Source organism: Vigna radiata, chromosome 8 (assembly GCF_000741045.1).
Source record: "Vigna radiata var. radiata cultivar VC1973A chromosome 8, Vradiata_ver6, whole genome shotgun sequence".
In the NCBI taxonomy this organism is placed as follows: Eukaryota; Viridiplantae; Streptophyta; class Magnoliopsida; order Fabales; family Fabaceae; genus Vigna; species Vigna radiata.
Genome location: NC_028358.1, coordinates 22587337 through 22600735, shown reverse-complemented (window position 1 = coordinate 22600735; position 13399 = coordinate 22587337). Strand labels below are relative to the sequence as shown.

The window sequence follows — 13399 nt, the reverse complement described above, 5'->3', positions numbered from 1 at the left end:
ACGTCCCTTTCTCCTCCCGTCCGGTAAACCTTCTAAAAGAGGTTGCTGGTTTTTCCTGCTTCTAGTATGTATTGTTTCCTGCATACACAAGAAGCACACCCTAAAAGCACTTTTACAGAAAAATAAAATAAAACGCAATGAAAGAAAAAATAAAACAAAAATAATTACAACCAAGTCAAATTCAATTAATCCACACTACTAGAAAAATAACCTCAAATCCCCGGCAACGGCGCCAAAAACTTGTTAACGGATTGGCAAGCGTACCAAATCGTTCAAGTAATATAATTGGTAAAACCCAATATCGTTCTTCCCAAGAGACTCGAAAGGCTTTCTCGTTCACGTGAATTAAAATAATAAGACTTGAAAATAAAAATAATTAATTTGATTTGAGAACACAAAATATTAACATGCAAAAGAGAATGATTCAATTGACAAAAGAAAACAATGGATGAATGGAGTTGTTGGGGGTTTACAAATTCATCTTATCTACACTCTCTTATTTACTCCTCTTGAATTATTAGTTTGATTAATTAATTGTCATGCAACTTTCTTAGCCTACCCTTAACCCGATCCCTCGGCGAAAAGAGCCTAATACTAATTACTGGCTTGCTATCCCTAGCCTCCCCTAGCCATTAATACAGCATTATAGAGCAGAAGTTAAAAGCAATTGATCGTCCTACCCCTATCCCTAGGTGGTATTGCAAAATCAAGGAATTACTCACCAGTTCTTGACATTACTGTATGTCCCCGTATTAATAAAGACAAACAATAGTTATCGAATGAGTTAAACCATAAAGGCCTTAAGCACATATGAGAACCCAACAATTAATCAATCAAAACATATGGAAACCATATAAACAATCAAGAGTTTCAATAAAAGAGAGTATCAAAAGATTACATTGTTTCCCCCAACAACAATAGAGNTTAGTTCACCATAGACATGGTGAAACTAGATGAAAAATGGAAGAAGAATGGAAAAGCAAACCCTAGAAAAGATGAAAAGGAGCCTAAGCATCCAAGAGATCCTCTCTAGAGAACAAAATTAGGTCTGGTCGTTCTCCCCTGTCAAAAGAGTATCTCTGAACTCGAAATAGGGGTATTTATAGGTGAGGAGCGCAACAGAAAACAGGCCCAAGCCCAACGGACCACCGCCCGGCGGTTCAAGTGTGGTGCCCGGCGGTTTCCCAAAAGCCTCAGAACCGCCCGGCGATGTAAGGTGTCGCCCGGCAGTTTCCCTCAAAACCACCCAGCGCCAATGCCAGTGCCTACTCCTCGCCCTGGGCCACCCGGCGGTTTAAGTTGTCGTCGGGCGGTGCGTCGACTCTTCAAATCTTCATTTTTATGCTCTTTTCTTGAGTCTACGACCTGTATCTTCAACTCCATTCTTCACTTTCTCCAAAATACTACAAAACAATGCAAAACAAGCGTAATATCGCTAAAAACAGCTCTTGACTCTCTACAGACTCATTTATTGAGTTTTGCTTGATTATAAGCTCATTCCAAGTAGTAAAGGGTGTAATTTGGTCTAAATTAACATATGAAAATAACTGGTTTTCAACCTTCATCATTTACTCATGCCAATGTTCAATCGTGCTCCCATGTTTGTGATATTACTATTCACAGGATTATGTTCATCTATTGTATGCTGAGATAGATGGGCGTGAATGTTGGCGAGGTCATCGCCAACGAGATTCAGAGTTGTGCTACTACTGTGAGTAGTAGGACACCATTGGGACATCCTTCCCTTATTACTTACTTGCGCCAATAGCCTGGGGTGGATACTTCTATTCCACCATTTTAGAGGCCTAGGAAGGCCATAGATGCTGCCTATTATAGACAGTTCTGTGGAGGAGATGAGGCAGCTGGACCAGTGCCTAGGAGACGGCCCAGGAGAGAAGTAGCTCAGTAGGATGAGCCAGCGCAGCATGTAGAGCCATTCTAGATGAGGGACATGTACATGTCCATGATGGAGGCTAGGATGGAGTCTCTCCGTAGAGGGTAGGTGGCCACAACCGAGATGATTATAGGTTTATATGACACACCTCCAGTGCACAGGTGGACTATGGACGAGTTCCATAGTGTTATGGCTTGGCCTCAGGAGCAGACACAGGGGAGTGGAGCTGGAGCAGCTGAAGCTCCAGCTATGGACGAGGATGAGGAGGAGGATGACGACATTGAAGATGCAGAGCCTGGAGACGATGAGGGCTCAGATGACAGCATGTGCTGATAGGGCACCTACTGATGGATGCCATTGCATTAGAACAGGGTTTTATCTTTCTTTGTCTTTTGTACTTTGAATTTCTAGAATAGGTTAAATTCTGTTGAGTAATGTTGGTGTCTGCACTTGCCTGAACACCTTTTCTGACTATGGTTTGACTTGTTTTATTGCATGATGATTTTGCTTGATGAAGTTTGATGTGGATGATGATTGAGATTGTGTTACATGCTTATAATACAGGTGAATTGTTCACTAGCTTGTGAACAGGTGCATGATGATTTGTGATTGTGATTATGATGCTAAACAGGATGTATGATTGATATTTGAGATGTTGAGTGAGCATAGTTGTGTGAGGTTTTGAGCTCCAAAATGTTTGTTGATATATTTGCTATGCATTTAGAAGCATGAATGATATTGCCTGAATCTTTATGATTGATTGAATTACATGCTTATGTCATATGATCAAGGCCATTTTTGGTAGCCCTTACATAGCCAAATTTTCACCCAAAGTAAAAGGAACATTTGATGTTCTATCATTTTTTAACCTAAGCCTTAAACAGGATGAAAACCCTTGTTTTGAAAGTCTTTACCTTGAGTTAGGTTGAGAAATATTTTGTGGTGTTGATAAAGGTATTGAGGCAAAAGAAAGGCATTGAGCTTAAGTGTTGAATGAAAAAAACATAAGAAAAGAAAGAAAAGAAAAGAAAAAGCATGAAAAGTGGGCTCAATGTAAAAGAAAATAAAAAAAGGAAAAGTTGGGAATGAGTGAAATTGGCTAAAAGAGAGTTTGTGCTTGAACTATGATTATGTGAATAACTCTCTTAACTCAAGGATTTTGTGATCTGAAAAACCAATGTTTCTTGTTAGCCCAGCCATATTATAAGCCTTGAAAAAGTCCTTGTGATGGCATTTATGTGTAACGATGTTGATTGTCTTAGATGATGTCAATTTTATTTCATGTGACAAGTGAATAGTAGAGAGAAGAGTGACCTCCTGAAACACTTGAGTGATTGAGTGAAACACTTTGCTTGGAAAGGATTGATGAATTTCATGATTACATCTATGCTTAGTGGATTAATCATTCATAGAAGTAGCATCTGTTGGAGAATATGTGATTATGTGAACAATATGTGAACTGGAACGAATTGAAGCATGTATGCATCTTGATTAGATTTCATTGAAAAGTTGAATTAAGGAATCACTTGTTATGAAAGAATGTGTTTTGAAAATGTTGAACTATTTTGATGATAGGTGGGAAGGCTAAGTTTTGTTTTGTTTGCTTGAGGACAGGCAAAGTTCTAAGTTTGGGGTTGTGATAACGGTCTAAAAACCGTTATTTTTACACTTAAATTCGATATCAAATCACACCTTTATGGCTTAGAATGAGCTTAGAATCATGTAAAACACTTAGTTTAGTCATAAGAGAGTCAAAAGTCGTTTTTAGAGATATTATGCTTGTTTTACATTGTTTTAACAGGATTTGATGAGAAGTGAAGGATGGAAGTGAAAAAGGGAGGACTTAGACTCAAGAAAGCATGAGAAAAGAAGCAAAAGAAGAGTGAGGTCCACCGCTCAATGCCAATTCCAGCGCTGAGCGCGAGCTTCAAGGAGGAAGGCATTGTTTCTCGCTTGAGTCGCGACGCTGAGCGTTCTGTGATTCTGAGGGCCAGCGCTTAGTGCCAGTTTCCACCGCTGAACTAATCCCTTTGTTGTTGGGGAACAATGTAAATCCTTTTGAAACTCTCTTGTATCAAACTTCTTATTACATTCACATGCTCTTATTATCAATTGTTTGGGTTTTTTTTTCCGATGATAATGCTTACATCGTTTAACTCATTCAGTGTTATGATATTTGATTTTGTCGATACAAGAACGTATGGGGGGAATCTAGAACTAATTAGAATTCTCTTGATAATGAAAAACTACCTAGGAATAGGAGTAGGACGATCAATTGCTTTAAGCTTCTGTACTTTAATGCATTGGTAATTGCTAGGGAGACTAGGAATGGTAAACTAGTAATTGGTAATAGGCTCTTTTCGCCGAGGAATGGGGTTTAGAGTAATCTAGAAAGTTGTATGACGTTGATAATATAGCGAATTTAATAAGAATAGTAGATATAAGAGAGTAGATAAGGATGAAATTGTAAACCCCAACAACCCCATTCATACATATCTTTTATTTGTCAATTGATTCAATTTGCATTTACATGTTTATTTTAGATTTTGCATTCAAAACCCTAAATTCAATCTTTAGTCAAGTCTTATGCAATCAATTTACGTGAAAGATAAGACCTAAGAGTCCCTTGAGAAACGATTATGGACTTAATGTTATTATTACTTGATACGATCCGGTACACTTGTCAGGACTTAACAAGTTCTGACATAATCCTATCATGTAATACACTATTGACTTACATGTGAATTTTTTTTTTTAAATTAAAAAATAAAAACAAAATATATTATTCATATCTTAAATAAAAAGAAATAAGTTAAGTAAAATTAACAAAAATTAAAATCTGAATAAAAAAACAAAATAATATTTAAACCTTTATCTTAACATAAGAAGAGAAAACTATTGACCGGTACTAAAGATCATTTGTATTAAAACTGACTAAGGACACAGTATATATTTTCTCTAAGAGAAGAAATTAAATATATTTAAAAAATATTTGTTATTTAATTTTTATCTAAGCTAAAATTTTGTCCGTTAAAAAAAAGAAAAGTCTTTTTCGAGTAGTAGTGATGGACAAAGGAAGGCAGGCTGGTCCAACAGGCCCGGTTCACTGTCAATGCAGGCTTTAGTTTAACCTACGGAACCTGTTTCGTGGTTCTTGCTCCAGTGAGACGCTTCATTACGTTTCTGCTTCTTCGTTTCTCTGTTTCCTTTTCACACTCACCGCCTCACCAATACATAGTATTTTTTTTTCTTTTCTTTTCCTTCTTAAAAGAAAAAAAGGAAAAAAAAAAAAATAAGAAGAAAAGTCTAGGGTAGAATTCAATGGTATGGATGACACGATGGAGAAGACCACCATCTTAGCCATTGCTGCTTCCTCATCTTTTTCATTTTTCGATGCTTATTCCCAGAGGTACTCCTTGAAGATCTCCTTCGATTTTCTTTTCGGGTGTCTCTAATTTAAAATTAAATATTTTGGAAAATGATTAAGAATTGTAGTTGTGTAAAAAGATGTATAGTTTCAGTTTTGAAATTGAATCCATGGTAAAAGGTAGGATTTTTATGATTGATAGCGTTATTGGTATCTTGTATTGTATGGTTTAATTTTTATTTTTCTTTGGTGGGTGTGTTAGGATTGTGTTATCTTATTCGTAAGTTAGGTTTTTTTTTAATAAAAGAATGGGAATGGAGTGTTTGATATTGGTTTGGGGATTGATATGAATGATGACGGTGTTTATAAGGTTGTTTTGTTCAATTGTTTTTGAAATGGCAACATTGAACCGACCAGAAGCAAAACTCGCAAAACTCATCAAACTGATGAGGTAGTTCAATCCAATGGGTGGTTCACTTCTCACATGTTGTCTTTCGATGGAATTGGAGAATCATCATCCCTCCACACTCTTGTCCATGGATTCAAGTGCACCTTCTTCTCATCAGGAACTGGATCTGGATATGAATGGCAAAATCACACTCTCATGTCCACCTGATATCAATTTGCCCCTCTCGGTTGAGCGCAGTCCCCCTCCACAGCCATGGAATCCTGACCCTTCTGATACAGTGCTGGATGTTGGTCTTGGTGGTGCTCAAGGATATGAGGCTGAGAGCTTCCTCCAACTCCCCAAAGTTGGAAGGAAATGCGCCAAGCGGCTTGATAGCATATGGGGTGCTTGGTTTTTCTTCAGGTTTTACTTCAAGCCAGCATTGCTTGAGAAGTCCAAGGCCAAGGTTGTTAGGGACAGCAATGGTGTTTCAGGGTTCGATAAGTCCGACATCAAGCTTGATGTTTTCATGGTTCAACACGACATGGAAAACATGTACATGTGGGTTTTCAAGGAGAGGCCGGAGAATGCTTTGGGTAAGATGCAGTTGAGGAGTTACATGAATGGGCATTCCCGCCAAGGGGAGCGTCCATTTCCATTCAGCGCCGACCGGGGTTTTGTTCGATCCCACCGTATGCAACGAAAGCATTACAGAGGGCTATCAAATCCTCAATGTTTGCATGGCATTGAGGTTGTTCCAGCACCCAATCTTATGAATCTTGATAAGGAGGAGCAGAAGAAGTGGATTGAACTCACAGGCCGGGATTTGAACTTCACTATCCCACCAGAAGCTAGTGATTTCAGTTCATGGAGGAATCTTCCCAACACAGACTTTGAGCTTGAGAGACCCCTTCCTCTGATCAAGAGTGTTCCAAATCCACATCCAAAGAAGCTGCTAAATGGATCTGTGCTAAATTTATCAACTCATCTATCTAACCTCGGTAATGGTGATGGGATAAACCTGTCTTCTTCTATTAGCAGCAAGAAAAGGAAGGACTTTTTCTTCTATGGGAATGATGAAGAATGTTGCTTGGCAGTTAATCCTCCAACTGATCGGATTCCAGATTTGGTAATGCACCCAAGCGAATCACTTTGGCTGAATGACTTCAGTGGGGTGATGAAGAATGTGAGTGGACCCGTTACAGCTTCAAAAACTATTTATGAGGATGAACAAGGTTACTTGATCATTATCAGTCTGCCATTCGTTGATCTTCCCAGTGTAAAAGTTACTTGGAGGAATACTGTCACTCACGGCATCATAAAGGTTTCTTGTGTGAGCATATCTCGCAAGCCATTTATCACCAGAAACGATAGAACCTTCAAGCTTACAGAGCCATTGTCAGAGCACTGCCCTCCTGGAGAGTTTGTTCGTGAAATCCCACTTCCAACTCGAATTCCTGAAGATGCCAATATAGAAGCTTACTATGATGGGCCAGGTTCTGTGCTTGAGATAACGGTGCCTAAACTTCTTCCAGGATCTGAAGAACATGAAGTTCGTGTTTGCCTTCGCCCCAGTGTGGGCAATGATCTCATGTTAACTTGAGTTAGGCACTTACTGAAAAATACATGGCTATTTCCAGCATGGTCCGATATTCATTGTTCTACAAAACTTTGTACCATACTTTGCATTCTATAATACAAATGTATTTCCATATAATTTTTTCCTCCACTAATTGCTCTGCTTCTTCATTGTAAGCAGTCCTGTATATTCTACGATCCATTCTTTAATGATAACCATTATTCTGGTCTGCAACTGCCATTGCAGCAACATGAATATTTTTCTAATCACTGCAATTGCTGCTGCATCTTGCAATGTCAAGAATCATGGTGGGGTCCTATGCTTCTGAATACTGGTTTCCTTTGCTATCGTGTTCTCTGATATTTCATTCATTGAAATGTTTTCACCCTATGGATTTTCCTTATGAAGGTTTTGATGTGGTCACAGTGGAAACCAGAATTTGTTTTATGTCTAGTTGAAGGTGATGAATTTCAATTTTTTATTTTGTAGTTTGTGATGAATTCGAACCTTTAAGTCTAGTTGAACCCATTACTTTCAGCTGGGCTAAAATTTTGGTCTTGTCACTTACTCTGCAACAAAAGCGTAACCAGTCATTATTGAATTTGTAAATTAGAGCACGGATAATCTCATCTTTATTTTACTCCTGACCAACACCTTGTTTGTTTCAACTTTATTGTATATAATCTTATGGAAATTAGATTTTCTTTAACTTAATGCCTTTCAGTTGTCATTTTCCATCTTTAATTTTAAGATATATTTTAGTATTTTTAAAAACTAACAATAGTAAAAATAGGGAGAATTTACACTATCACCTTTTTGAGGCTATAATTATAAAAAATAAGTATTTAATTTCCTAATGTTTTTGAAAAAATTATTTAAATTTCTTATCTATGAAGATATTTTTTTTCTTATGTTTAATAGATCTCATTCACTTTTTATTTATATTTTTAATAAAGTGATTTTTTTTATTTTGATAAAAATTAAAAGTCAAAGAATTAAAAAAATATCAAAAGTGATCTTTTATTCACTTTTTTTATTTATACTGTATTTTTTTATTTTGAAATGCCATGTTGATAAGAATTAAAAAAATGAAGTATTGAAATATTAAAGTTAAAGAGTTTTTATAAACAAATTAAAAGAAATATTTTTACAAAAAAATAATATAAACATTAGACGTTTAAATGGAATGTTTTCTTAAAAGATATAAGGTATGCGTACGAGTATTATTTTATTAAAAATTTTATTTGATATATTTTCACTTAAAAACATATTTAATCCAAACAAAACTACAGTATGTTTTCGCGGAAAAATTGTTAGACATTACGGTGATTAGTATTTTAGTCCGTGTAATACAGAAGATAACATTTATTTAAATGAAATTTATACTATTTTAATACATATTTTATTTGCAATCATAGTAAATATTTGAACAATCCTAGCAGACTTGATATAAATAATACTATTTAATTATTAACTATTTTAATAAGATAGATTAAAAGGGATAAGAAGTCAAAATGAAAGGAAAAGAGTGGTTCCAAATAGTTGGAAAATAAAATTGAACTAGTTATCAAATAAACTTTGGATCTGAAATTTATAAATACATTCAAAAAATATAAAATTAAATGCTAAAGACGCGTACTAAAAGACCCTGTAAGGAATATTCATTTAGATACCAAAATGCCATAATTAAAGAATACTTTATATACTAATACCCATAATTAAAATATTGGCCAACAAAGAAATTCATTGTATAACACTATATAACATACATGTTTACTTAATTTTTAATAATTATTTCACTTTAATTATGTAAATTATATTAAGTTAAAATTGAAACAAAAATAGGTCAAATAGTATTTAAAAAACCATGCTTAAAACATCAAAAAAGACGTAACAAAATATATTTCTAAAATTAAAAAACTAAATTAAGATAATTTTAAAAAGAGATTAATTTCAATTTTATCTAAAAGTTAAAAGAATAAATACATATTTAATCTTTCAAATTTGAAAACACAGTAGTTTTTTTTGTTTGAAGCATCAAAATTTCGTGCATAAAAACAAAATTCTAATTTAATTTTACATATTTAACTTTTGTTTTTATTTCTTAGGTAAAATCAAAATAACTCTCATGTACTTCTTTTATTCCTTTCCGAACATTCCCTCTCCTTTTTATGTCTTTCACCTAAATAGGATAGAAAATGATTATTCTTACTCAGATATTTATTTTACTTATAAGAGGCGAAAAAGAAAATAACAAGTATATTAAAAAAAATTGAGTGTCAAAATACTACCATTTTAGTGGTTATCATGTTGAACACAATGTCGGAACAAATACCCTGCTAATATGATGTTTAATTTAAGACGGAACATCCTCTGAATGTGATGCCTCAGTGAAAATGTACACTACCCCATCTGAGAAGGTCTTAATATGTCATCCATAATGAACCAGAACAGATAAACCGTGATCCGTATTATAAACTCACAACAAAACATGATAAATACTGAACAACCATAACACAACACAAGCTTAAAAGCTTGTATGTCTCAACAAATAAAAGTGAAACGATAATCCAAGAACAAGATACTTCAAATGAGTCTTCAAGACTAATATTAGCAGATCAAGTAGGCATTAACTTAAATTTAATCTACTTCCTCAATCTTTGGACCAGCACCACTTCCACCAGCAGGCACATCATCGTCCATTCCACCTCCCATGTCTGGACCAGCACCTCCCTGGTACATCTTGGCAATGATAGGATTGCAGATGCTTTCCAATTCCTTCATTTTGTCCTCAAACTCATCTGCCTCTCCAAGTTGGTTGCTGTCCAGCCACTGTATAGTCTGCTCAACAGCATCCTCGATCTTCTTCTTGTCAGCTGGGTCAAGCTTTCCTCCAATCTTCTCATCCTTCACAGTATTCCTCATGTTGTATGCGTAGTTCTCCAATGCATTCTTTGCTTCTACCTTCTTCTTATGCTCTTCATCTTCAGACTTGTACTTCTCGGCCTCTTGCACCATCTTCTCAATTTCTTCCTTTGACAACCTACCCTTATCGTTGGTAATGGTGATCTTGTTCTTTTGGCCAGTAGTTTTGTCTTCGGCAGAGACATTCAAGATACCATTGGCATCGATGTCAAAGCACACTGTGATTTGAGGAACACCCCTGGGTGCAGGAGGAATGCCCGAAAGTTCAAATTTACCCAGCAAATTATTATCTCTGGTCCTTGTTCTCTCACCTTCATAAACCTGGATCAAAACACCTGGCTGGTTATCAGAATAGGTTGAGAAAACCTGTTCTTTCTTTGTTGGGATTGTAGTGTTCCTGGGGATCAAGACAGTCATAACCCCACCAGCAGTTTCCAACCCCAGAGAGAGTGGGGTGACATCGAGCAGGAGAAGATCTTGCACCTTCTCGTTACCCTCACCACTCAAGATAGCAGCTTGTACAGCAGCACCATATGCCACAGCCTCATCAGGATTGATGCTCTTGCAGAGCTCCTTTCCGTTAAAGAAGTCCTGCAGAAGTTGTTGAACCTTGGGAATTCTAGTAGAACCACCAACAAGAACAACATCATGGACAGTCCTCTTGTCCATCTTAGCATCTCTTAAACACTTCTCAACCGGTTCCATGCACTTCCGGAAGAGATCCATATTAAGCTCTTCAAACCTGGCACGGGTAATGGTGGAATAGAAATCAATTCCTTCATACAAAGAATCAATTTCAATGGTGGTTTGGGCAGTGGAGGACAGAGTTCTCTTTGCCCTCTCACAAGCAGTCCTCAACCTCCTAAGTGCTCTGGGGTTGCCACTGATATCTTTCTTGTTCTTTCTCTTGAACTCCTGAACAAAATGATTCACCATCCTGTTATCAAAATCCTCACCTCCGAGATGAGTGTCCCCAGCTGTGGCTTTCACCTCAAAGATACCCTCTTCAATGGTTAGTAAAGAGACATCAAAGGTACCACCCCCTAGATCAAAAATCAACACATTCTTCTCACCTACACTGGTAGCCTTCTTGTCAAGACCATAAGCAATAGCCGCAGCAGTAGGCTCATTGATAATTCGCATGACATTAAGACCAGCAATAACACCAGCATCCTTGGTAGCTTGACGCTGAGAATCGTTAAAGTAAGCAGGGACAGTAACAACAGCATTCTTGACCGTAGTGCCAAGATAAGCTTCAGCAATCTCACGCATTTTCATAAGTACCATAGAAGAGATTTCTTCAGCAGAAAACTGTTTATCTTCACCCTTGTAGTTAACCTGAATCATTGGCTTATCACCAGGTCCAGAAAACACCTTAAAAGGCCACAATTTAATATCACTCTGAACAGAGGCATCGGTGAACCTACGACCAATCAATCTCTTGGCATCTGTAAGAGACAGAAAAAAACATACAACCATGTGCATTATAATTCACATTAACGAATACAAACCACGGTCTAGTCTGCAGTAAAAGGAACTACTAAATACTAAAAGAACCCTACCTGGACCAGGACAAATCAATAGCCGAATTTTAAAGAAAATAAGATGAAAACTTTACTTAGTCAAAACAGTTAAATTATGGTCAAAATGAAGGTCATAGTAAACTTTTGACAAGCACTTAGATATTTAATTTCTCATAAGTCAAAAACCACTGGTGCACAATCCCCAAACATCAATGTTCTCCAAAGAAAAAAAAAAGTGAAGTATATATGCTGATTTTAATTTATGAAAGAAAATCAATTCCCTAATCAAATTCATGAAGCACTCAAATGCACGAACCCTTCCGAACACGTAATTTTCATCAAAAACACATTCTTTATACACATGCACATAACCATGCGCACAGCCAAAATTATAATTTAACAGGAGCAACATGTGTTCATGTCACCACTACTACAATACATAACAATCTGCAGTAAGAAAAAGTGCTCAAGAGTTAATATCCATCAAAATCGTATCACGCACTGCAAAGTAAAGATTTTACATGCACATGCATAGGCAAACTAAAATGGAAAAGGAAAAATACAAGAAAAAGAAAATAAAAAAAAAGCTAAAAATCAACTCTCCAATCCAAGTCACACAGGCAAGCAAAAAAAACCAAAAACATCATAACACCAATAAGAACATCTACATTAAATGATAAACATGCAGTGAAAATGAATCTCAGTATCATAGCTATACGACTGAAGGAGAACTTACCAAAAACAGTGTTAATAGGGTTCATGGCGACCTGGTTCTTGGCAGCATCACCGATGAGACGCTCGGTGTCGGTGAACCCGACGTAAGACGGTGTCGTTCTGTTACCTTGGTCGTTGGCAATGATCTCAACACGATCATGCTGCCAAACACCAACGCAGGAGTACGTTGTTCCGAGATCGATTCCGATGGCTGGACCCTCACCTTTGCCGGCCATGCTGAGTTTGATGTTGTGTCAGCTGATGAAGAAAGATCTGAGAGGTTTAGAACCGCGGCTGGGTTTCGAAGTTGGGAATGAAGAGAGGGAATAAAGGGTAAGTGTGGGATATATATAGGAAACATTTCCCCTTTGTTAGGGTTTGTGAGTCCTGTTCCAGAATGTTCTAAGACCTCTCAGGAACCGTTGGATGTTACTAACAGTGTTTGAACGGTTGTAGATTTGAATTTTTCCTGGCGGGCTTGACTTAGGAATACACTTTTTCACTCACTTCTCAAGACAAGGTCTTCCTCGCTCTTTATATGCACATTTTTAATGACAAAAGAATAGTTATTACAATTTAAGGAAAAAAATTAGAATAATTAATATTATTACAATATATTATAATAGTTACATAATGTGGTATGCAAAATTAGATTTTTAGTCTAGAGTTACATAATGTGATTTTTTCAAAATATTTATTTTTCTAAAAAATAAGAATAAAAGGTTGCACAAAAGAACTAAAAACATTTTTTGAAAATTTTGGACTAACAAGGATTACCTTGTTACATATTTCCATACAAAAAGGAAAATTAGGGACATCATAATTCCATAATTGAAACTTTTCTTTGAAAATGCTAATATCTTTAGTTTTGAAAATATATCTATTTCTTTGGTATTTTAAAATCATTGAAAAAGAAATGTCTAAGTATTAGGATGATCCAGTACTAATACTTTTATTTTGGGATGTTAAATTGTGCAAACAATCACACAGACATCCAAATAAAAAATGT

At 36.2% G+C, this 13399-nt stretch overlaps 2 protein-coding genes across 2 annotated transcripts; one reads left to right on the top strand and one right to left on the bottom strand.

Annotated features, from left to right (window-relative positions):
* The first annotated feature begins 5037 nt into the window (after positions 1 to 5037).
* On the top strand, positions 5038 to 7456 carry LOC106772643. The gene is made up of 2 exons (XM_014659176.2): positions 5038 to 5303; positions 5679 to 7456. The coding sequence occupies exon 2, from the start codon at positions 5726 to 5728 to the stop codon at positions 7250 to 7252; it is 1527 nt and encodes a 508-aa protein (XP_014514662.1). The 5' UTR covers positions 5038 to 5303; positions 5679 to 5725; the 3' UTR covers positions 7253 to 7456.
* A 2105-nt stretch (positions 7457 to 9561) lies between these two features.
* On the bottom strand, positions 9562 to 12626 carry LOC106771978 (heat shock cognate 70 kDa protein 2-like). The gene is given in 2 exon segments (NM_001317268.1): positions 9562 to 11601; positions 12413 to 12626. Coding segments are annotated over 2 exon segments (1947 nt in total). The 3' UTR covers positions 9562 to 9868.
* Between the last annotated feature and the right edge of the window lie 773 nt (positions 12627 to 13399).

Excerpts from the sequence above, each read along its gene's own strand:
- LOC106772643 (XM_014659176.2), top strand. The coding sequence starts at position 5,726 with ATGGGTGGTTCACTTCTCACATGTTGTCTTTCGATGGAATTGGAGAAT.